Source organism: Myxine glutinosa, chromosome 5 (assembly GCF_964187855.1).
Source record: "Myxine glutinosa chromosome 5, kmMyxGlut1.1, whole genome shotgun sequence".
Classification (NCBI taxonomy): Eukaryota; Metazoa; Chordata; class Myxini; order Myxiniformes; family Myxinidae; genus Myxine; species Myxine glutinosa.
This window is the reverse complement of record NC_136265.1, coordinates 1,198,192-1,220,681: the sequence shown is the minus strand read 5'-3', so window position 1 is coordinate 1,220,681 and position 22,490 is coordinate 1,198,192. Positions and strand designations below refer to the sequence as shown.

The 22,490-nt window shown below is 36.0% G+C and overlaps 1 protein-coding gene across 7 annotated transcripts in view; it reads left to right on the top strand.

Annotated features, from left to right (window-relative positions):
* The window catches only part of UBN1 (ubinuclein 1), a 393,312-nt gene that overhangs the window by 247,282 nt on the left and 123,540 nt on the right, over positions 1–22,490 (top strand). For all 7 annotated transcript variants that reach the window (XR_013623390.1, XM_078777497.1, XM_078777498.1 and 4 more), the window contains 4 exons: positions 2,357–2,485; positions 2,586–2,729; positions 2,828–2,878; positions 3,069–3,111. Coding sequence is in view for 6 of the 7 variants with exons in the window: in XM_078777497.1 (XP_078633623.1) it covers positions 2,357–2,485; positions 2,586–2,729; positions 2,828–2,878; positions 3,069–3,111 (367 nt within the window). In the remaining variant the exon portion in view is untranslated. The remainder of the gene's footprint in view (positions 1–2,356; positions 2,486–2,585; positions 2,730–2,827; positions 2,879–3,068; positions 3,112–22,490) is intronic.

Below are 22,490 nucleotides of genomic sequence, written 5' to 3'. Positions count from 1 at the left end.
TCTGATGATATGCACTTTTTAAGTCCAGAGTACTGAAGATCCGGTACTTCGCCACCTCCCGCACTAAATCGTCCATTTTTAGTAAGGGATACGCATCTAACTGCGTGAATCAATTGATCGTCTGGGAATAATCGACGACCATAATCGATGTTTCATTCAACATTATTATCCGGAAGTAAAATATGTTTCAGGAAATTACCGAGATATATTTCTTCGTTTTTTTAATTTTAATTAGTTATGTTCACATACACTTTAAATAGGTTTCTTTGAAATCTTTAATGACTCGACCGGAATCGATGCAGGATGGTGTATTATACACCGCCTAAATAGCTCAAAATGTTGACATATATGAAAAATTTGCTTTTTCTTTTCCGTTAAGATATATTACTTTTCCGTTTGATGACAGCCGTCACAAAAACGTCAACAATGATGCCGACATATATTTCTTCGTTCTTATTTCATTCAACATTATCATCCAGAAGTAAAGGCTCACGTGTTCATTCCACGTGTGCATGGACGTGCAATTCACATTTATAAAATCTCTGTCAGTTGTTACTTGCAGCTGCTTGTGATGAAGCTCTTTCCTCTTGTCTATCGAGTCCCATGTTTCCATGCTTGTCCATACTTGGCGGTTTTTTTGTATTCAAGTGTTTGCTTTGCATTGTCAGTCATCGCACGTATTAAGCATGGCGTTAATTCTTCAGGATCGTCATCTACTAAGACGGCATTGTAATGAAATTGATTCGTTCCCAGATATGAGGCTTTATTGAAATCGATCTTCACAAGTCCTAAGCACACAAGCAATCTTCTCATTAGTCATATGAAGCATATTTAAATTAGAAAAGCTTTCTAACACATTAGCCATCAATCGACAGTCTCATCTTACCAAGATAAACCAGCGCAGATCTCAACATAGCCCATTTAGTCTGCAGAATCCTCCTACTCTCGCACACAAAGCGCTCGGATATAAATAGGCATGCGAGAAGCATCACGCCTCCGAATCCTCTTCTTCTTCTTTTTATCACAGGCATATTTGTTCTTCACTTGTACTAGGAACTCCTGGTGCACTGCTGCATCTTTTGTTGTGTCTCTTCAGTTTTATCTTTGTTTTTACCATTACTAAGAAGTGGTTGCTGTTGTCTGCTCCATGGTACATTCTAACATCTGCGAGAGCGACTCCATTTCCCATTAATAGCAAAGTATTCAATCAGATTGACTTTAACTTGTGCACACCCTTCTGTTGAAATGGTGTGCCACGAATGACAAGATCATTTGTGCAACAGAACTGTCGAAAACGATCTCCCTTTTCATTCCTGTTTCTTCTCCCATGACTTCCAAGGACCTTGACCAGCCGTCTGTGTGATGAAAGTTTGGTGTTCGTGCCACCCGTTAGCATTAACAAATGGTGTTTGCGTGCCTGGTTGAATGTGTCCCGGAGTGCACTATTAAAACTCATCTGTTGCCTTCTGCATATTCATTAGTCAGTGCATTGCATTGGATAACAATAACCGTGGAATGGGTAGTTTTAAATGTGCTGGAGATAATCCCATCATTTACTGGATTCCACTCAACAAGATGTGACGCTACATTGTGATTCATCAGATGTACAAACTCCTCCACTTTGAACGCCATCATCTCTGCCAGAGTAGAGAAGGGTGTTTTTTTGTCGAATCTCTCTATGTACCAGTCCATCTCACCTCACTGAAGCCAATTGCATCAAAGTGGTAATTGCTGAAAAATTTACATACCTGCTCACCTTCAGAAGGATCACCCAAGGTTCCAGTTAGCAAACTTTGTTCAGCGCTTTGCTGAAGGAACTCGACAGTTCTTCAATCTACCGATTTCTTTTCAGCTTTGATTGGTACCTGTCATTCTTCTCATACTGGGGCCGTGGAGTTGTTTTGGTTGAGTCGAGATAATAGTTTTGTCCTTCGTGCTTACTGTGACAAGAATTGAGCTGGTTGGGTTGCTGGCCCTCTGCAACAGGTGGTTGGTCATGTTCTCCTTCCCTTAGCCATAGCCTCATTACCGGTAACGTTCCATACCGGTAACAGCATTTAAAAAAAGGTTTTGTGAGATAAACGACCGGCGAGGCTTTTTTAAAATTGCACGCATGGTTTGTAAAGTTTGAGTGCCGTTGCTGATGTTTTTCTCCATCCCGGAGGACACGGAACCTTCTTGAGATGTTGATTTTAAAGTTTGAGTACCCACAAGGTTAGCTTGAAGCTTTATTTGTGTCAAGCTCACTTTTTGTTATTTTTATACTAATTATCATAACTGCCACAACTTCAACCGAATACATGTGTTGGGATTGCCTGCATTTTAAGCATGTGAATCTGCTTTGTATTTTTTTTAGACTGTTAAATGAGGAGAGAGAGAAGGAAAGAGAAGAAAAAATAATCTCTGAGGATGATGAAGATGAAGAAAAGCCAGGAAGAAGAATATTTGGTCCAAGGAAAAAGTTTCATTGGAATGAAGAATTAAGGTTTGAATCTGAGCCAGATGCGTTGTCAGTTAAGTGGTGTACCGTTTGTGGCACAAGGTGGTTCCCTTTTCCTTCATCCGATGCCCACTTTATGTTCCAGAGACTTGTTATGCGATGTTGTAAAAACGAAGATTGCTTGTTATGAACCGGAGAAGAACAACTGGCAGTCTGCTGAAGATTATCTGAAGGCTTTCCTCGAGGCGGAGGTCAAGTCTCTTTGGCCGAAGGGTTGGATGCAGGCAAGGTTCGCCAGTTAACCGCTCGCTGTCCCTCGTTGTGTGTCCTTTGGATTGTTAAACTTGTTTTATCAAATGTTTATTCTTGTTTTTTTATCTGTTTAAGAATGCTGTTCAAGGAAAGTCGATCAGTTCATGGGCATATCACTTCAGCCATGTGAGTCACATTTAATTTTTCTCTTTACATTTTGTTGTTTCAGAAATGCTTCCTGTTTCCTCCTATCTGCACTTTCGTTCTCACAATAATTTTACTTGTTTTTTGAACCAAGGAAGAGATATTTTGTGCAGGCAGGCAGTGTCATGATGAAAATGCTATCAACTTTCATTTTGGTTTTTCCCCTTTTCAGAGCCAAGAAAAAAGTGATCGCACCAACCAAGGTGAAGTTCAAGGTAACCATTTTTGTTTTGTGACCAACCCCAGGATTGGAAAGATGCTGGTAGAACATAACTTTATCCTCATGAAGGCTGTTTGTTACACATGCACATTCACAGCCCCAGATCACAAGAACACCACAACTCCAGTCATTGCTTTCTCTGTCGTGTTACTGTATTTTCGCGCAAATAACCCACTCGTATGTATACCCCCACCTGTGGAGGAAAGTACTCAAGGAAAGCTTCAGGCACGTATAACCCGCAAGTAGGTATATCCCACAAGCAAGCTTTCCTCTCCACATGACCAGGAGATACATCATCTCCATATTTCCAGCAGCCAACACGGCTTTGTTGTCAAGGGGGCATTAAAAATTATGTAACGCATTTTTTGCCCAAATCTGACATCCCCTCCCACCCTCCTGTAACGCTCCGTAATGCTTCAACAGACACCCCCAAAATATATTATGTAACGCTCGACGATGACACGCCCTTTTTTTTTTCTTTCTTTTTTTAGTATACAACATCGAGGCCAGGTAAGAGCTAACATTGATCACGAAAAGACAAACTGACACATAAAACATATTGTTGCGGTATTGAGAGTGTACATAAAACATCATTAAAGGTTAAAGGTTTGCCCCCATAGTTAGTCCACAAGCAACATGTAGGCCCATTTTGGATATTAGTTATGTCATCGTCTGTGTGAGTATAAGGCCATTTCCCTAATAACATCTGCGTTGTGTAAAAGAAATAAGATAGGCCCCCTTTCATTTTGCCTCCACCCTCAAATTCCACTTCTATGGGCAAACTCGATCCCGCGCCCAATTCGGCTAATCCACCTCATTTGTTACGCTTTGGCCGCCAGCAGCGTTAGCTGCCTTTTGCTCGCTCCAACTAGTCGGACGGCCACGAGGTAGGCCTGAGAGAGGGAGGAGCGCGGCGTCGAGGTTGAAGCGGGGGAGACAGCAGCGGTAAGGGCCACCAGCCAATCAGGGCTCGGGTGATGTGGCGTGACAGGGCGTGGTAAGGGCGTGCCTATATAAGCCAGCACACAAAGCCCTTGAACAGGACTGTGCTGAAAGGGCTGATGCAAAGGACTCGTGCGGGAGGACCTGCGCAACAGCGCTGGTATCAAGAGGACTTGCACGATTTGCGCTTTGTATGAGGACTGGTTGAAGCAAAGGGCTGTGAGGACTTCTGCGGGAGAGGCGCTTTGTAAAGAACTGGAAGGAATTGCGCCTTGCATATGAACTTGTATTGGGAGCGCATACGAATTTGTATTGGGAGCGCATACAAATTCGTATTGGGAGCGCATATAGCGCCGGTCCAGTTATTACATACGCGACCGTGGCCGCAAGTAACCGCCCAGCCAGCCTTACCTTTCGCCCCGTAACTGTCCGATCCGCGCCAACAACCCGCGGAGAGCTTCTGCCGTCCTGACCATCTTCTCCGCGGTGCGAGTCGGGGACCGGAGCGAACTGCCTGGACGCCATCATCCCTGGACCATCAACCTGACCATCTGCAATCCCCGTGTGAGTGTCTGAGTGTGAAACGGGCCCGTTGTCCTGGGATAAGTATAAGACTGTATAAGGCTGCACTGTGTGTTCTTCTTCTTCTCCTTGTACATAGTGTAATAAACCAACTGTTATTCCTTGTTTCTTCCTGATTCGATTTCAGTGATTTCCATCATTGGGTAAGCGTAGCACGATAGGAACTGCTCGGATCGGGATCTAGTCCTGGATAACGGCTCAGGTCACGGTTCGCTACCGCTCGGCGTTTCCACCTACAACCGTGATTCGGGCGGGGCTTATTTCCTTGCTTCCTAGGCGGCGTTGGTACTTAGGTTATAGGAATTCGGCCTACAACCCTATTTAACACCGTCCGGAAGGAACGTCATAGCCCCGGATCCCGTCGGCTAGTCAAAGACAAGGGGACTAATCCCCCCTTAGTAAGGGGAAAGGCCGACGAGGAGATCCGCAACAATTGGTGTCAGGAGTGGGATTGGACCCGAAGTGCGCCTAACGCACTCCAAATTACGAGCGGCCGAAATTTTTTATTAAAACCCAAATTTTAAATCGTGCCATGGATAACCAAGACGGTCGGATGCCGGTGGGGGTAAACGAGGAGGATGAGGAGTTAGAATTAACCCAGGACCCCTGGGAAGGACAGTTTGCAATGGAGGACATTAATGAGGGTACAGCAGTTGGGGTGGCAGGCGAAGAAAATGGCAGGCCTCGCACATGGCGGCGAGGGCCGCGCCCACTGCGCAAGTGGGGGTGGTAGATATGCAATCATATATGGACACCTTCATGGCACAAATGAGGGAAGTGACGAATCCATAACACTCCCCACCCTCAAGAAAGAAAGTTTGAACATAGTGAAAACTTTCTTTTCATGCAAAAACCCCCTCTTTAACAAACAAAAGTAAAACTCACACCCAAACACTTCCAAACAACCTCCAGGAATTTTCAAAGTTAGTTCACTCTGGATAAAGCATCGGCAATGACATTGTCCCTGCCCTTTACATGCTCAATTTCCAAGTTGAACTCCTGCAAAGACAAACTCCATCATCAACCTCTGATTTTTATTTTTCATTTTTTCAATGAAGGTTCAGGGGTTGTGATCAGGGAAGACTTTTATCGGAAAGGTAGTCGGTCCCAGATACACCTCATAATGCTGAAGCGCCAGCAGGAGAGCAAGGGTCTCTTTTTCCACAGTGGCATAATTTGCCTGATGTTTGTTGAACTTTTTCGAATAGTAGCACACCGGGTGATCCACGCCATCATCATCTTCCTGTAATAGAACTGCCCCAGCCCTCACATCACTTGCATCAATGGCCAACTTGAAAGGTTCTTGAAAATCCGGCGCTGCTAGGACAGGAGAGCTCATTAATATCGCTTTGACGTGGGCAAAGGCAGCCTGACATTTGTCATCCCAAACAAACTTGGTCTCTTTCCTCAGCAAATTCGCTAAAGGGGCTACCACATCAGAAAAATTCCTGCAGAACCGCCGGTACCGACCAGCCATACCCAAGAATCTCATAAGCTCCTTCTTCCATTTTGGAACTTGGAAGCGATCAATGGCTTCTATCTTGGCTGTCACTGGTTGCACCTGACCCTGACCTACTACATGGCCGAGGAACACCACCTGTGCTTTTACAAACTCACTCTTAGATAAATTGATGGTCAACCCTGCCTCGGTCGGTTTTTTGAAAAATGAATGAATTTGTTTAAGATGATCTTCCATGGTCATGGTGTGGATGATGACATCATCCAGATAAGCCTCCACCCCATCAAGGTCTGCAATAAGCTTATTAATCATCCGTTGAAATGTAGCAGGCCCGTTTTTCAATCCAACGGGAAGAACCTTGTACTGATACAACCCATTTGGTGTGACTAAAGCCGAGATTTCCTTGGCTCGATCAGTAAGAGGAATCTGCCAATACCCTTTCGGCAAGTCAAATTTAGTTACAAATTTAGCTGGGAGTAGTGTAATAATGTTGGTTCTGGGACACCCCAAATCCCCATTCACTTACATGTTAATTTTTCCATTCCCTCATTGCCCCTAAACACCTCTATTTCTCTCACCCTGTTCTTTACGAACCTTCTAACCTTTTGACATGTTATCCTTATTCATTAGACCACTTAAACAATGGTCCTTCTGTGTGAACCTGTGATCCTTCTGACCTTATGGACCTTTTAACCTTTTACTCTTAATATCATCTGGTGAATCATCTTTGACCCACTCAAACAACGACCCTACAAATATTTGTTTATGTGTGGGAAATAATTTAATTCTCCTACAACTCTCCTCACCGTCTAATACATTAACAAAAAATATGTTTGAGTTTGGTTCTTTCTCAAGATATTTTAACTGAGCTAAAATAAAATGATAAACCTCCCTCAATGTTCTTGTCTGAGCGCCTCCTCTCCCACATACCATTTTAAAATCAATGTATATATTTTCCTGACAACCATCAAAGTTTTCCGTCCACTCAAAAATATTTTTATCTTTTTTACCCAACTCACCGGTATTTAAATTAATTCTCTTATTTGTTTTGTGAACTTTTTTACCAGTTGCCTTTTCAATTATACCTATTTGATATTTTTCACATTCATTATGTTTTCCATTTATATACCAAGGTTGATTACACCTCCACTCTTTAGTCTGGTTGATACTTGGTTCTATCATTTATATAATAGTAAAAAAGGCGGCGGTAGCCCGTTAAAATCCCCAACCCCCCCTTTTTAACTTATCACTTATATATATCTTATCACTTATATATATCTTATCACATATATATCTTATCACTTATATACTTATATAACCATAAGGGAGACTATCAATTCCATTTTCTAAAATAAACCTCTTATCATCAAAAGCCCCCAATGCTTTCTTATTTATCTCTTCTGAATATAATTGATGTTTATAACTTCTTATTCCATTAATCTTTCTAAACTCTTCTTTCTTTGTTGTTAAACAGTTATAATAATCCTTAAAGTTTATTGTTTCTTTAATAACATTTTTCTTTACACCTTTTAACTTCTTATCAGTCTTTTCAACGTTATTCACAATGTATTTATAAGCATAAGCCTTTGACCTCAATCCCACAAATTCACTCATAACATTTCCTCCTAATTCATCCTTGAACTTTCCAATCACCTTTTTATTTTTAGAAGAGAACAACTCACTCTCTGGACTGTAATTACTCGTGTCATAGATATTAATGTCTCTTTTCATGTCTGAATAAACATCGTTGGTATTAATTTTCAAAATAAAACTATCTGTATCCATATAAAGTAGATTAACATCATTTTGATATTTCTTCCTCAAGTTATTATAAAAGTAATCATACATTAATGACTTTGATAAATCAAGAATTGATGTTCCAATATAAATAGGTTTGTTCATTTCAATACTCTCTTTAATCAAATGGATCGCACAAAAGTTCTCAGTAAAGACCTCAGCTCGAGTAAAACTCGGTCTATTAATTAATTTTGATGCTTGTTCCCAAGATGTTGATAGTCTGATATTTTGTCTTTTCCTCACATTCTCCATAGTCTTACCAAAGACCGCATTATTCATCAATTTATAAAAGTCTTTCTCAAAATCTGTTTTTGACTCTGTTCTTCTTTGTGTATTAAAATCAATGTACCCCTTTAACCAATGACTTTGATTGAACTTTAGAACCCTATGGATCTTCTCTACTCTTAGACCTTTTGATAAATATTGTCGCAAATTTCTTTGGTGTAGAACATAATTTTTCTTGTTATATAATGTAGTAAGTAATTTTTCTGTTGATTCACCTATATCAAACGATCGTTGATAATCACTCAACCATTCTTTCTTTGGACTTTCTTTCTCACAAGCAAATGGGAGATCTTTGTGTAGGTTATGGAGTTCCTCTGGATATTTTAAATCAATTTCAAAATAATAACCAACTTTTTCTTCATCCAATTCTTTTTGTGTAGAGATACATACATCTTGTAAAACGTTTTTGTAGTCTTTTTCCTTTACCCATCTAAGTTTTCCATAAGGAAGAGCCTGAGACATTGCCCAGCCATACAGGTTGTTCGCGTCATAGTACATCAAGTAAGAACTCTCTTTCGTTGGATCATAATTTGGAAGATATTTGTTATTTGCTTTTGCGTATCTACTCGAGCAGACTTGTGAAATTCCACCTCTTTTTGCCTTTTCAATCATCAAAAGCATATCAACATCGGTTATCAAATCCAAAGCTTGTTTTGTCATTTTCAACATCGCACTCCAGGCCAATCCAGGTGCTGTGTAGTAGTGAGCAGGATCCAATCCATATCCAGTGCGACAAACAGATCTAAAGGCTTCAAATACATCGGCCAATAAAAGCACATCAGTTTTGAGATACAAATCGTGATACTCGCCAAGATTCTTGATGTTATATTTTTCCCAAACATTTTGTGCGTGTACATAATCTTTATCAGATATATTACTGTTGTTTAATTTGTTATAGAAATTTTCTTTTGAAGGAAGTTGTGTTTCATTGAATCTCTCAAATGAGTCCATATAGTCATAGGGGTAAATTCCCTTTTGTGTTAGAAAATCTTTATCTAAAAAATACTCTGAAAGACATGGAAACTCTTTTAGATTTTGAACCAAGTTAGCCAATGGACTTGCCATGAATTTAAATGTATCAAGAAATCTGATATGAGTAATAGGAGATGTGTGAATTGTTTTTGTGAATGAAATGTATTTCTGATCCGTGTTTGGAATTGCTGAGATACTTCCAGAAGTCTTTGAGAGTTCCTTGATAAATAGATGTGTATCATAATGAGCGTTGTTATGAAGAAAGACAGGAATGAAAGAGGGGAGTTGATAATTAATATTACAACTTTGATGAGCCGGACCTCTATATTTACCAGTGAGATGACAATGGTCTCTAACCTTTAGACCTTTACCAATTTTCTCCTCACAAATATGACAGACATTGTTTTTTATAAATTCCCTTTTTTCTTTACTTGTTAAGGACATTGGTTTATTGGTTTCTCTCATTATCTTGGTTAATCGAACACAGTCTTTTTCTAGTCGTTTCACAAACTCCTCTGGGGTATTTGAGCCTCTATACATCTCTAACTTGTTATATTTATCACCAACGGATGATTTGATATAATAACAAAAACCACAAGGAGTATGTTTTTGATATTTATTTGTGTATGATTCTTTTGGATCTGGAGAAGCAGTATCAATTTTTTCTAAAATACTTTCAAAATCAGCATATATAACAAATGGATGTTTTATTGTTTTCTTTTCATCTTTGAATGTGATATTTGAGCCTTTTTTAGGCATGTTGATTACCGTTGATTTATGTTCACCACAATAATTTGAATGTTTATCTAATCTTTCTTGTGTATGGAAGAAGTTAAGACAACGCATACAAATATATATTTTATTTGTTCTTTTACATACTTGTGGTTTTATTAATTTTGTAATATCTTTGATGTATGTATAATGTGAATTTTCCTCTGAATTAAAATATAGAAGATTAATATGAGTTTGTTTACAATCGTCAGAAAGCTTTAAAACCTGAATGTTGTTTGTTTCTGTTAGACCATAAACATTAACTGATAAATTATTCATCTTTTCAAATTTAGGAATATCATTTAAAGTCATCGGAAACTTTAGATCTTTCGTATTTAATGTATTCTCATATTTTTTATAATGAGATACTCTTTCATCATGAAAATGTGGAGGATGTAAGTGTGCTAAAATAGACCAGAGAAAACATTTATTGTCTTTATTTTTGATATTGATAACTGCTTTTCTATTTTTGATAACACTGGGTAAATCAATGTAAGAAGAAGCTTTTAGAGGATCTGATTTAAGAATATGAATGTCTATGTAAATAATTTTTCCTATATTGAATCCACTTCCTACGATTGAATTATCCACATCTTGCTCTTGTTTAATAAGTTCATCATAGACCCCTGATGTTTTAAAATTTTGATATGAAGATATAAAGTGTGGCTCAGTTCTCATTTATGGTGTATCTATAACTCCTTTATCCTTTGTCATTTCTAATTTTACCCCCATATAAAATTTAAGTGGTTTCATTTCTTTTAGTGTTTTTTCAATCAATGTTTGAACAGCAGGTTTGACTATTTCTACAGCATCAACTATAGACTTTGGTTCGGGAGGTTTGAAGTTAAAGATTCGAAACCTGATATGTCTTTTGAAAGCACCATCAGTATTTTTAATAGTAAACAATTTTGACAAGTGTTTGTTAGTTTTAAGATGGGCTTTAAACCCCTTCTTGAGGATGGTTGTTTTACAGACCTTACAATGTTTTGTTTTAGGTCGAAGAGGGGAAAGTTTGTTAAGAATGTTGTATGTATGTTTTGCAGTGAGAATATGTTGTTTATAATATTTTACTTCCTTCTCGCAAGTATCACAATAAACCATATTTATAGCGTGAGAAAACGTGGTGTTTTATATATATCGCTGTGCTTAAAATAAAACACTTTTTCACTCAGAATCATCAAAGTCATAACTATCACATGAATACTCAGAATCATACTCAGTCATCAATAAAGCTACTCTCATAACTATCATTTGAGCACAAACTATTAGTATCATAACTATCATCTGTGTTCAATGAAATACTATCATCACCATCGTCCGAGTTCAATGAAATACTATCATCACTATTGTCCGAGTTCAATGAAATAGTAAAATCTTCACTGCTGTAATGACTCATATTTAATTAGCAGAAAAAACCTTTCCATCTATACCAATATACTTTCTTTCATTAACGGATTCAATCTCTACATTTTTAATATCAAAAGTTATCTTTAAATAATCTCTAACTATCATAGAACGAAATGACATTTCACCAGAAATATTAACATCATTCATTTTACTTAGATCTACACCCTTTGGATTATTAAAGTAAATACAAATTTCTCCACGAGTATTGTTGATGGTCTTATCATTCTTTTTCAAAGTATCGTGGTCAATCACTTTTTCAAGCTTTGAATAAATTGCCAGGAGTAGAGGAGAAGCTTTTGTTAGATTTACTTTAATGGATGTCTTTCCAGGTATAGTTAGAGCTCTTCCTTTAAATGAAATAGAGGGGCTCATGTTATTTTCCATAACTGGTTTTACCCAAAAATTTCCATATTTATCTTTGTTCAATTTAACATCTTTGACATATTTTTCTATATCTTTCACCGAAGTAGAGATTGATTGAAATTTGTCTTTTGTGCTTTGAAACATTGTATTTATTAATGAATAAACTTGCATTTAGTTTAAGTAAAAATTTACCACATAAATATGATAAGTTCTGAAGGATATTTAGAATTTCCAGACTCTCCATATGATAAATTAGAGAATTGTCCGGCTTGTGATAGAGTGGGGCTTAATGATGAGGATTCATATAAACAATGTTTATTCTGTGATTATATTCTAATTAATGATAATAAAAAATATAAAAAAACATATAACTCTTTTAAATTAGAACCAAAAATGAATTACTTTACAAGATTAATAAGAGAGATGAATGTTAAGCATTATGGTGATAATACACCATTTCTTACAAGGAAAGAGACTTTGTATTGAGGAAATGTATAAGGGTTTAATGATATTTATTATTCAAAATAATTTTAATGGAAATGTTAATACAAGATGCTATATAAATAAAATAATGGATTATGTTGAAATTAAACAAATAAAATAATGAATTATTTTGAAATTAAACCCGAACTCAGGATAAAATATAGAGTTTCTAAAATAGCTCAAAAAAAGTTGGATGACTTGTTTTCCAAATATATAAATGAATGATTTTTTACCCGTTTGGGAAAATAAGATAAAATTTAATAACCATAAAAACATTCCAAATTCATTGAGATGTCTAATAGTTGGTTCAAGCGGATGTGGAAAAACCTGTTTGCTTTTAAAGATGCTCCTTACCCCCAACTTTTTAGATTATGATAATTTACTAATTTTTACAAAGTCTAGTTTTCAACCCGAGTATCAACTACTCTCACAGGGTTTTAATGCAGGTCTTAAAAAGGAAGACATTATCGGTTTATTTAAACTTCAAAACAAACTAAATGATTATAATATTGAAGATATAATACAATTATTTTGTGATACACAGAAATCAAAATCGAAACCAAAACCCATAACTTGTATTCTCAGTGATAATACGGATGATATACCTTCACCTCAAGATTTAGATAAATCAAAAAAGAACCTCGTCATCTTTGATGATTGTGTTAATGAGAGAAACCAAACAGTAATGGATAGCTACTATACAAGAGGGAGACATTCTTCTTGTAATTGTATATATCTTCGTCAATCATATTTTCAACTCCCTCGACGCTCAATAAGAAACAATGCCAATACTTTTATTTTATTTAAGTTAAATTCAATAGATGTAAATAATTTTTGGAGAGATAATTGCTCTACGTTATGTAGTAAAAAAGAATTTGAAAATTATATGAAACACACGATTGAAAAATATAAATATATTGTTGTGAAACAAGATGAGATATTAAAGGATGTATTTTTATTTTAAACATAATTACATATATAAATGATAACTATTATTATTAATCTTGTGGGTAAATCTGCTTCTGGAAAGAACTTTCATAAATCTAAACTCTTGAATAGTAAAAATGAAAAGATTGTAAGTTTTTTTAAAAAACACCCTCTGATTCGTTTTGTGAGTACTACAACCAGAGCAAAGCGACCAGGAGAAGTAGAAGGGAAAGATTATTACTACATTTCAATGGAGGAACATATGCGATTGAGGAACGAAGGTCAAATATTTGAGGAGGTCTCTCTTGGTTCTACAAAATATTCACATTGTAAGAGTGAGTTAAATAAAGTAAAATCTAATGGTCTTGGGATTTTAGAAACGAATCCTGAAGGAATGAGACAAATTATTAAACAATTGTGTGGTGATGGAGTTAAGATTTTATCATTCGGTTTTGATATCGATGAGGAGACTCAACGCAAACATATGAAAAGCAGAGATACAAGTATTAGTGAAGAAGAAATAACAACTCATATTAATACCAATAAAGAATTTGATGAAATATTTAAAGAAAAAGATTTATTTCAACACATTTACTATAATGATGAAGAAAAGGAAAATTTTCCCATTGACCTTTACAATTCATGAAATGATATTTTTCAATACTAAATGAATGCTGAAGATAGAGCAAGAAAGTTTAAAGAACATCAAGAGTTGGTTTCAAAAGTTGTAAAGCAACAGGAAGAGATAAAGAAGAAATGGAGACAGAAACTAACTGGTGAAGAAGCCTTTGAAAGAAAACAAGAGAAATTTTTTAAACCGCTTTTAAAAACTCAACACCCTACAGTTCCCACGGTAGAATTTACTCCGAAAAAACTTCAAATGCTCAAAGATTTTAGTCAGATAACAAAACAAGAACTTGGAAAATTAGAATATAATGATGAAGAATTATTTCAGAAACTTGAGGAGGTAAATCAACCCCCTAATTATGTAGTGGAAGCTCTTCAAAACAATGAATATTTGGCAGATTCCAAAACCAGAGCAGGTCTCATTCCAACAGAAGAACCAGCAGTGTTCCATCTTGTGAAAGAAAAGGTATTGATATTTAATGATGAATTGATGTTCTTGAGTTCTACTCAACCAAATGTTAAATTAACTCCAAGATTAATGTTTCTTCTAACAAACCCCGGATTCAGCGGTTCAAAATATTTTGAGTAACCACTTGATATGGAAAGAGAGGAAGATAGGGTATAGGAGTTGGGTATATATTGACTCGGTATATATTGAGTATATATATATATATTGTATACAATATATACAACTCGGTATATATTGAGTTGCTAAATGCACTTGATTATGGAGTTTCTGTTGCTGGTAAAAGTAAGAAGAATGAGAAGGAGAAACATATTATTGATGCTTTAAGTAAGCTTGGTTCGGGTGTTAGTTTTCTTCCAAATGACCCATCACAATTAGTTAATAGGCTATTATTGTTGTTAGGTAGTAAGAAGGCTGGAAACAACAATTGTTTTAATGAATCCTCAGCCATTTTAGATCAGTTGATGAATATGAAAATAATTAATAAATGTCAATACAAAGATATTTTATTAGATATTAAATAAGATGAGAAGCACAATTCTTAGTTTTAATTTCACAACGAGCGATTACACAGCTTCATTCCCTTACCCACTACAACTTGACCCCCTTACCTCATATGAGGCTTCTTTGTTGTCAATGGAAACTTACAATACCCTTTTTAATATCACAGAGAAAAACAACAAGTTTAGTTATAATCCAGGAAGTGGATATAAAACTATAACCGTTTCACCCGGAGCTTACGAGATTTCTCAAATATCTTCAGAAGTCTCTCGCCTTATGAAAGAAAAAGGTGATGAACCAAAAAATATGGTAATAGATATTCAAAAACACACTTCAAAATCAACGATTAAGCTTAAAAATAATTATAAAGTTGATTTCACGATTGAAAATTCGTTCAGAGAGCTATTGGGTTTCTCTTCAAAAAAGATTGAAACTAACGGGACGTTTTACAGTGATAATGTTATCCAAATATCCTCCGGTATAAATTCAGTATTAATTCATTGTGATTTGATTGATGGTGCTTATAACGATGGAATAAGAACAAATACAATATTTTCATTCAGTGCATACTCAACCCCGATTGGTTATAAATTTAATATGGAACCAAAAAATCTTGTCTATTTACCTGTGTCAGGAAAAACCATATACAGAGTAAATTTTAGGATAACCGACCAAGATAATCGTATGATATCCTTTAATGATGAAATTATATCCATCAGAATTCACCTACGTGAAGTTTTTCAATAAATAAATAATGGTTATTGTGAGAAAACACGAGTTGGGAAAATATAAAATAATTACAGGGGAGGGCATGTACCTTTCACCATACTATAAGGGTGAAGGTATGTTTCTTGGGAGAGGATACTATAAACCTAAGAGACAACGAGGTGTAGGTCATCAATTTCGAAATAAAGGAGATGGGATAATTGATACTCTAATGGGTATTGGTTCAACCATCCTTAAACATAAAGACCTAATTGGTTCAACTGCTTCTGCCGTGGGTTCAGTTGCGGGTGCTATAAAGAGTATAAAAGATGCTCAAAAGGAGTCTCATAAATTACAAGCAATCAAAGAAATAAAAAAAGGTAAAACTCAACTATCTTCACAAGAACGACAAAAAATCATTAAAATACTTGGGTCAGGGTTTCAACGATTTTAATGCTATATAAATACAAGTATGGAAGCGATTGATAGTATCTATGATTTGGATGATACGATTATCATTTCAAACTCCACTAAAAAGGAAGACTATTTTAAGGTAAATGGAACAGACTGGAATTCAAACGGAACAAAAAGTTTTGAAATAAATAATCAACAAACTTACTTGAATATAGCTGATAGTTTCTTGCTGTGTAAATTTAAATTCACTAAGGCTGCGAATAATACTAATGCTACACTCGTAAATGATTTCTTCTGGAAAATGTTTGACAGTGTCCGCCTGTATATTGGAACACAAGAGGTTGAAGCGGTTGATTATGTCTCTGCTACATCTGAAATGATGAAATTTACACTATATTCGTTTAGTGATAGAATGGGTAAGGGAGCTGTTGAAGGTTTTATTCCTGATATGTCAACGGGAACAAATGCTGACCCCGGTTATAGTCAAAGGAAGTCAATGTATAATGATGAAACAAAAGCAGAGAATAGTTTTACCGTAGCAGTACCTCTTAAAGGTATATTTGGATTTTGTGATTATGATAAAGTTTTGTATGGGCTTAAAATTAGATTTCAACTACAAAGGAATGATAATGTAAATAGATTGCTTTTTGGGGCTCAAAATGCTTTTGGTGATAATAATAAATTTGTTATTAATGATTTGTGTTGGTATATTAGTGAATATACTCCTAATCTTAAAACGGAAGAGATGTTAAATAGAAGACTTAACTCAAAGAAACCACTAAATGTATCATACCTTAAAAGAAGATGTCAACACGTTAAACTGGAACACACTACCTACACTTGGAATTTAGGTGTTCTTCAAGGAAAGCCACGATACCTATGGCTCATTTTTAAGAAACCAGATGGAGATGAAGGCACTGATAAGAATAATGCGCTGAGTGATAATGCTAAGGTGAAACAACTTCGGGTTTCTCTTGATGGCACATTTTATCCGCGAGATAGATTGGAAATTGATTGGGAAAAAAATGATTATGCGGAAGCCTACAAGTCCTACCAAAAGGTGTGTGAAAGTAATGGTAATAATGATCCTATTTTGGATATGGTTGCGTTTCTAAAACTTTATACAATCTACGCAATTGACCTGAGTTCTCAAAAGGAAACTATAAAGTCTAATCGAGTGGATACTTCTCTATACATTGAAAGAGGGGAGAGTGAAGAGGTTAATGCATATTGTTTGCTTTTGGAGGAAACAGAATTACAGATTAATACAGATAATGGTGTTATGATTAATATCACATAGGTTTTTTTCTCATGAATAAATGGTTGGGGTATATGTTAATCAAATCAATCTTAATAAATTAACATCTTGTATTCAAAATCAAAAGCCTTGTATTATTAATGTTAATACAATTCAAAGAAAAGGAGCTGTAAGAATTGATGTTTTACTCACACACACACAAGTAAAAACACTAAATGATGTTGGATCTCTTAAAATTAAAATGACGAAACCTATGTTAAAGAAATATTCAATAGACGAGTCAAGAGGAGGATTTCTCCCGTTTCTAATTCCTTTATTTGCTGGTTTAAGTGCGGCGGGAGCATTGACTGGTGGTATTTCAGCAGCGGTAAAAACTGCTAACGAAAGGAAGGCACAACTAAAAGCTCAAAAAGAATTGGAAAGACATAACAAGGAGTTGGAGAAACAAATTAGTGGAAGTGGTGTAATTGTAGATTTTGCTCAAAAACTTGAAAGTCTACCTGATAAAGCTTGATTGTTGGTTGGAGATATGCTTTCCTCTATCGCTCAAGCGGGTGTTAAACTAACTAAACGGGGTAATGGATTGTATCTTTCTCATAAATAAATGGATAAATGGTTTAAACAATTTGGAAAGAATACAACGACAAATATAGAACTAGCTAAGTATTGTAAAACACTAAAAATTGATAATGTGGTTATTTGTATGAGAGATGAATTAATACATATAAATAAGAATACAAAGAATATTATTATGAATTTAGACACACAGAATGGTTCTCATTGGGTTTGTATTCATAATAGTCAGGATAAATATTATTTTGATAGTTATGGTATGCCACCACCTGTTGAAGTAATACAATTCTTACAGAATGGTGTTTATCAAACATTTCAAGTTCAAGAAATTAATTCTAAATGTTGTGGTCAATTATGTTTATATGTATTATTTCAACTCAACAATAATGAAAATTTTTATGATATCATTTTTAATCTAATATACATGACTTATGTTGGAAAAGATGGTTCTATCTTTGGAAAATCCTCTCAGGATATTGATTTATCAAATTATTATACAAAGGCACAGGCTGAACGACAAAAATATAGTGTAAGTAAAAATATTAATATGAAGAATACTTATAAATTAATCAATTATCCAAACCCTACAGATGCGAATGACTTAATTAGATTAAGTGATTTATCACAATATATATTTTTAAAGAAAACAGCACGTTTTGTTAAACAAGTAAAATTTACAACCACAACACCTGGTTATACTGACCATACACCTTTCCTCATTGAATTTAACTACCTGCTTACAATTGAATTTTATAAAGAAGGACATCTATCTATAATTCCAGCAATCTCTGTGTGTCTGTCTGTGTGTCTGTGTGTCTGTGACCGCTGTTTCTCGACAACCACGGGTCCGATATACTTGAAACTTGCCAGGTATATTGCTGGGGACCCGAGGATGTGCCTTTTCAAGGTTTGTAATTAATCGGACAAGTACCTACCGAGCTATGTCCAAAAAACGCTTCAACCAATCAGAGAGCAGCGAGCTATCACGTGTGCCGAACCGTTAATGCAATGCAAGCGTTAATGCGTTAATGCAAGGCTTTTCTTTTTTTCCCTCTTCTCTTTCTACTTTTCCTTGCGATTAAATTGCAAACAGCCAAAATACGTTGGCGCTAATTGAATAATTGGCCATTAACACTAAAATAATCGTAACTGCGATATGCCAACTTCCGGACAGTGCAGCCTTCCATGTTGTTGTTGTTTGCAGCAGCTGTTTGCAGCAAGGCAAGGCTTTTCTTTTTTTCCCTCTTCTCTTTCTACTTTTCCTTGCGATTAAATTGCAAAAAGCCAAAATACGTTGGCGATAATTGAATAAATGGGCATTAATAGATAGATAGATAGATATGCGATATGCGAACTTCCGGACAGTGTGCGCGTTACGAGCTGACCGCCATTACGGTACGTAATTCGATTTCTTATGCGCATTATTTCTCCCAATTCAGTCAGAGCGAAGGGCGGAAGCGAAGAGCGTTGTTATTTTTTGTTTACGGGCGTACGGGCGGGGTAGAGCGTACGGGTAGCGTTTTTTTTTTTTTTTGGCAAGGAACGGGCACCCACGTACGGGCAATGCCCTAGTCTATCTATAATTCCAGTAATCTCTGTACGTTTGTACGTCTGTACGTCTGTTTGTCTGTGACCGCTGTTTCTCGACAACCACGGGTCCGATATACTTTTAACTTGCCAGGTATATTGCTGGGGACCCGAGGATGTGCCTTTTCAAGGTTTCATATTAATCGGACAATTACTTACCGAGCTATGTCCAAAAAACGATTCAACCAATCAGAGAGCAGCGAACGATCGCGTGTGCCGAACGTGGAGGACACACTCTGCCTCGGATGGCACATTTGAGAGCGTATTCATTTATTTCACGTTTGCAAACTATGTTGGCGTTAAACTATGTTTTAAAACTAATTAAACCGAATTTGCGATTCATTCGCTTTCCTGCGCGTTTGTGCACGCGATGGCGATTTCTTTACCAAACTCCGGAAGCCGTTCGCTTTGGACCAAACCATTGCATGTAAATAGAGGGGGGGGATTGTCACCGTACTCGCAAGCCGTTCGCTTTGGACCAAACCATTTCATGTAAATAGAGGGGGGGGATATAATTTTAGATATAGATATAGTACGGGCAATGCCCTAGTATAGTTAATATGCGAATTAATAAATGGGGGTATGATATGCCTGATTTAGGGTATAATTGGTCTTTTTCAATAAACATAGAAGACCTACATGATTTTAATCAGTCTCGTAAAGAAGAATATTATCCACTTGGTGAGGATAAGGATTTATGTGGAAGTACAATTAATAAACAACAAATACATGGTTTTAAGAAAAGAAAAATATATGATAGTATAGCGATGGTTAGCATGACAAAGAAGGAAGGTCATGAGATAAGGATAGAAAGCCAAGGAATACAAACCAATTTGGTAGTGGGAAGATGGGGTGGTATTACCTGTCATAATATTAATCTCACATATATTTCTGATACATAAATGGCAGGAAGAAGACTACAAGAGAATTATAATTTTTGTATTCAAGGATACCTACAAGAAAAGGGTGCTCGGTATTACATACCTTATGATTTGGAGCATATACATGGGAATTTTGTCATTAAAAACTGGCCTTATACTGATATTATTAAACCCACAAATAGAGACTTGTTTAAAATATTAAATAAAAATGAACTTCTCAAAGTTATGAAAGATAAAACTCTTTTAGAAATCGTCAACAAATCTTATTGGTATCCTATTATGAGAAAAATAATTATAGATACAAGAATATCTCAAAATCCAGATGAGTATATGTATAATATTCTTTGGGGCTCAAGCTCAAGGGTAGCAAGGGATGAGGAAGGAGTTAAAGAAGAGAAGGAGGAAAGAGAGAAGGAGGAGAAGGAGGAAAGGGAGAAAAAGAAGAAGGAGGAAAGGGAGAAAAAGGAGAAGGAGGAGAGGGAGAAAAAGGAGAGGGAGGAAAGGGAGAAAAGAGAGAAGGAAGAGAGGGAGAAAAAGGAGAAGGAGGAAAGGGAAAAAACGGAGAGGGAGGAGAGGGAGAAAAAGGAGAAGGAGGAAGGAGAGAAAAAGGAGAAGGAGGAGAGGGAGGAAAGGGAGCAAAGAGAGAGGGAGGAAAAATATAAAAAGATGGAAATCAGTGAGATTCGTAAAAGATTGAGTGTATTACAGCAAATAAATCAATCTCAACGCACCGAAGAGGAAATTAAAGAATTAACAACTCTTATGAAGATAATGGTTTCAAAAATAACAACGTCAATGTCTTCAATTTCAGGGAGGAGATTTAAACGAGAAAGTGGTGAAGAAGAAGAAGGAAAAGATTATGTGGTTGATGATGTTGGTGTTATTGACTTTAGTTAGTTTTATTTGTAAATAAATGGAGGAGAGAGTGAAGGCATTCCTTAGGATTCTTTATGTTTTAAAAATTAAGAGAGAAATGTATATGTTGAAAACCAAAATGGTTTTGATCCTCTGTCGGAATTTTTCTGATAAATAAATATGAGTTATTGTCTCAAATGTAAAAAGAAAACTAAATCTAAAAATATCTCTTATGTTAAAGCTAAAAATAATAGAGTTTATCAAAAAGGAATATGTCAAGTGTGTGGCTCTAAAAAGTGCCAATTCATCTCTCCTAAAAGAGGAGACATACAAAGGTTTCTCTCAGGAAGTAAATTTACAACAACTGGAATTCCAGGGGAATTACATCTACCTGGATATTCGTTCTGTGGTCCTGGAACAAACCCAGATAAAAGATTAGATGAGGCTGACAATCCTAAATCTTGGTCTAAACCTATAAATAGGGTTGATGAAGTGTGTATGAAGCATGATATTGCTTATGGGAAAACCGCTACATTGGATGAAAAACATGAAGCAGACAGAGAAATGTTATATAATTTGTCTTTGATACAAAATCCTACATTGAGAGAGAAAGTTGATAGGTTTATTGTTAAAAAAATGATAAGTGTCAAATTGAAACTTGGTCTTGGTTATTCACCCTCAAAAAACTATTAGACTCCAATGATGTTATCAAGACTGAGGAGCTTTTGGCTAATGAATTACACAAACCTATAATCACAAAGTTTAAAAGAAGGAAAGTTTATTCTAAATACACCGACCACATATGGTCCGCTGATTTAATTGAATTGAATAATGACAGGGGATACAGGTATGCTTTAACCGTTATTGATTTGAGGAGTAGATTTGCCTGGGTTGTCCCTTTAAAAAATAAAAGGGGTGATACTTTAATGTTAGCCTTTAAGCTAATATTTGATAGGGATAAAAGGAAACCAAAAAAGTTATGGACCGATGAGGGAACAGAGTTCTATAACAAAATATTCATGAAATTTCTTAAGGGGGAGGATATTAAATTATACAGCACCTTTAATGAAGGAAAAGCAGTTGTTATTGAGCGTTTTAATCGCACTTTGAAAGAGAGACTATATAAAAAATTCACACAACTCGGTTCTCAAAAATGGGTGTATTTAATTCAGGATATTGTAGATAATTACAATAATACAGTTCATTCATCAACAAAATCAAAACCATCGGAAACATTTACAAAATTAGAATATGAAAAGGAGATTAATTTGAGAAAGCCCAAGTTTAAAGTTGGTGATATTGTAAGAACTAGGGCATTGCCCGTACGTGGGTGCCCGTTCCTTGCCAAAAAAAAAAAAAAACGCTACCCGTACGCTCTACCCCGCCCGTACGCCCGTAAACAAAAAATAACAACGCTCTTCGCTTCCGCCCTTCGCTCTGACTGAATTGGGAGAAATAATGCGCATAAGAAATCGAATTACGTACCGTAATGGCGGTCAGCTCGTAACGCGCACACTGT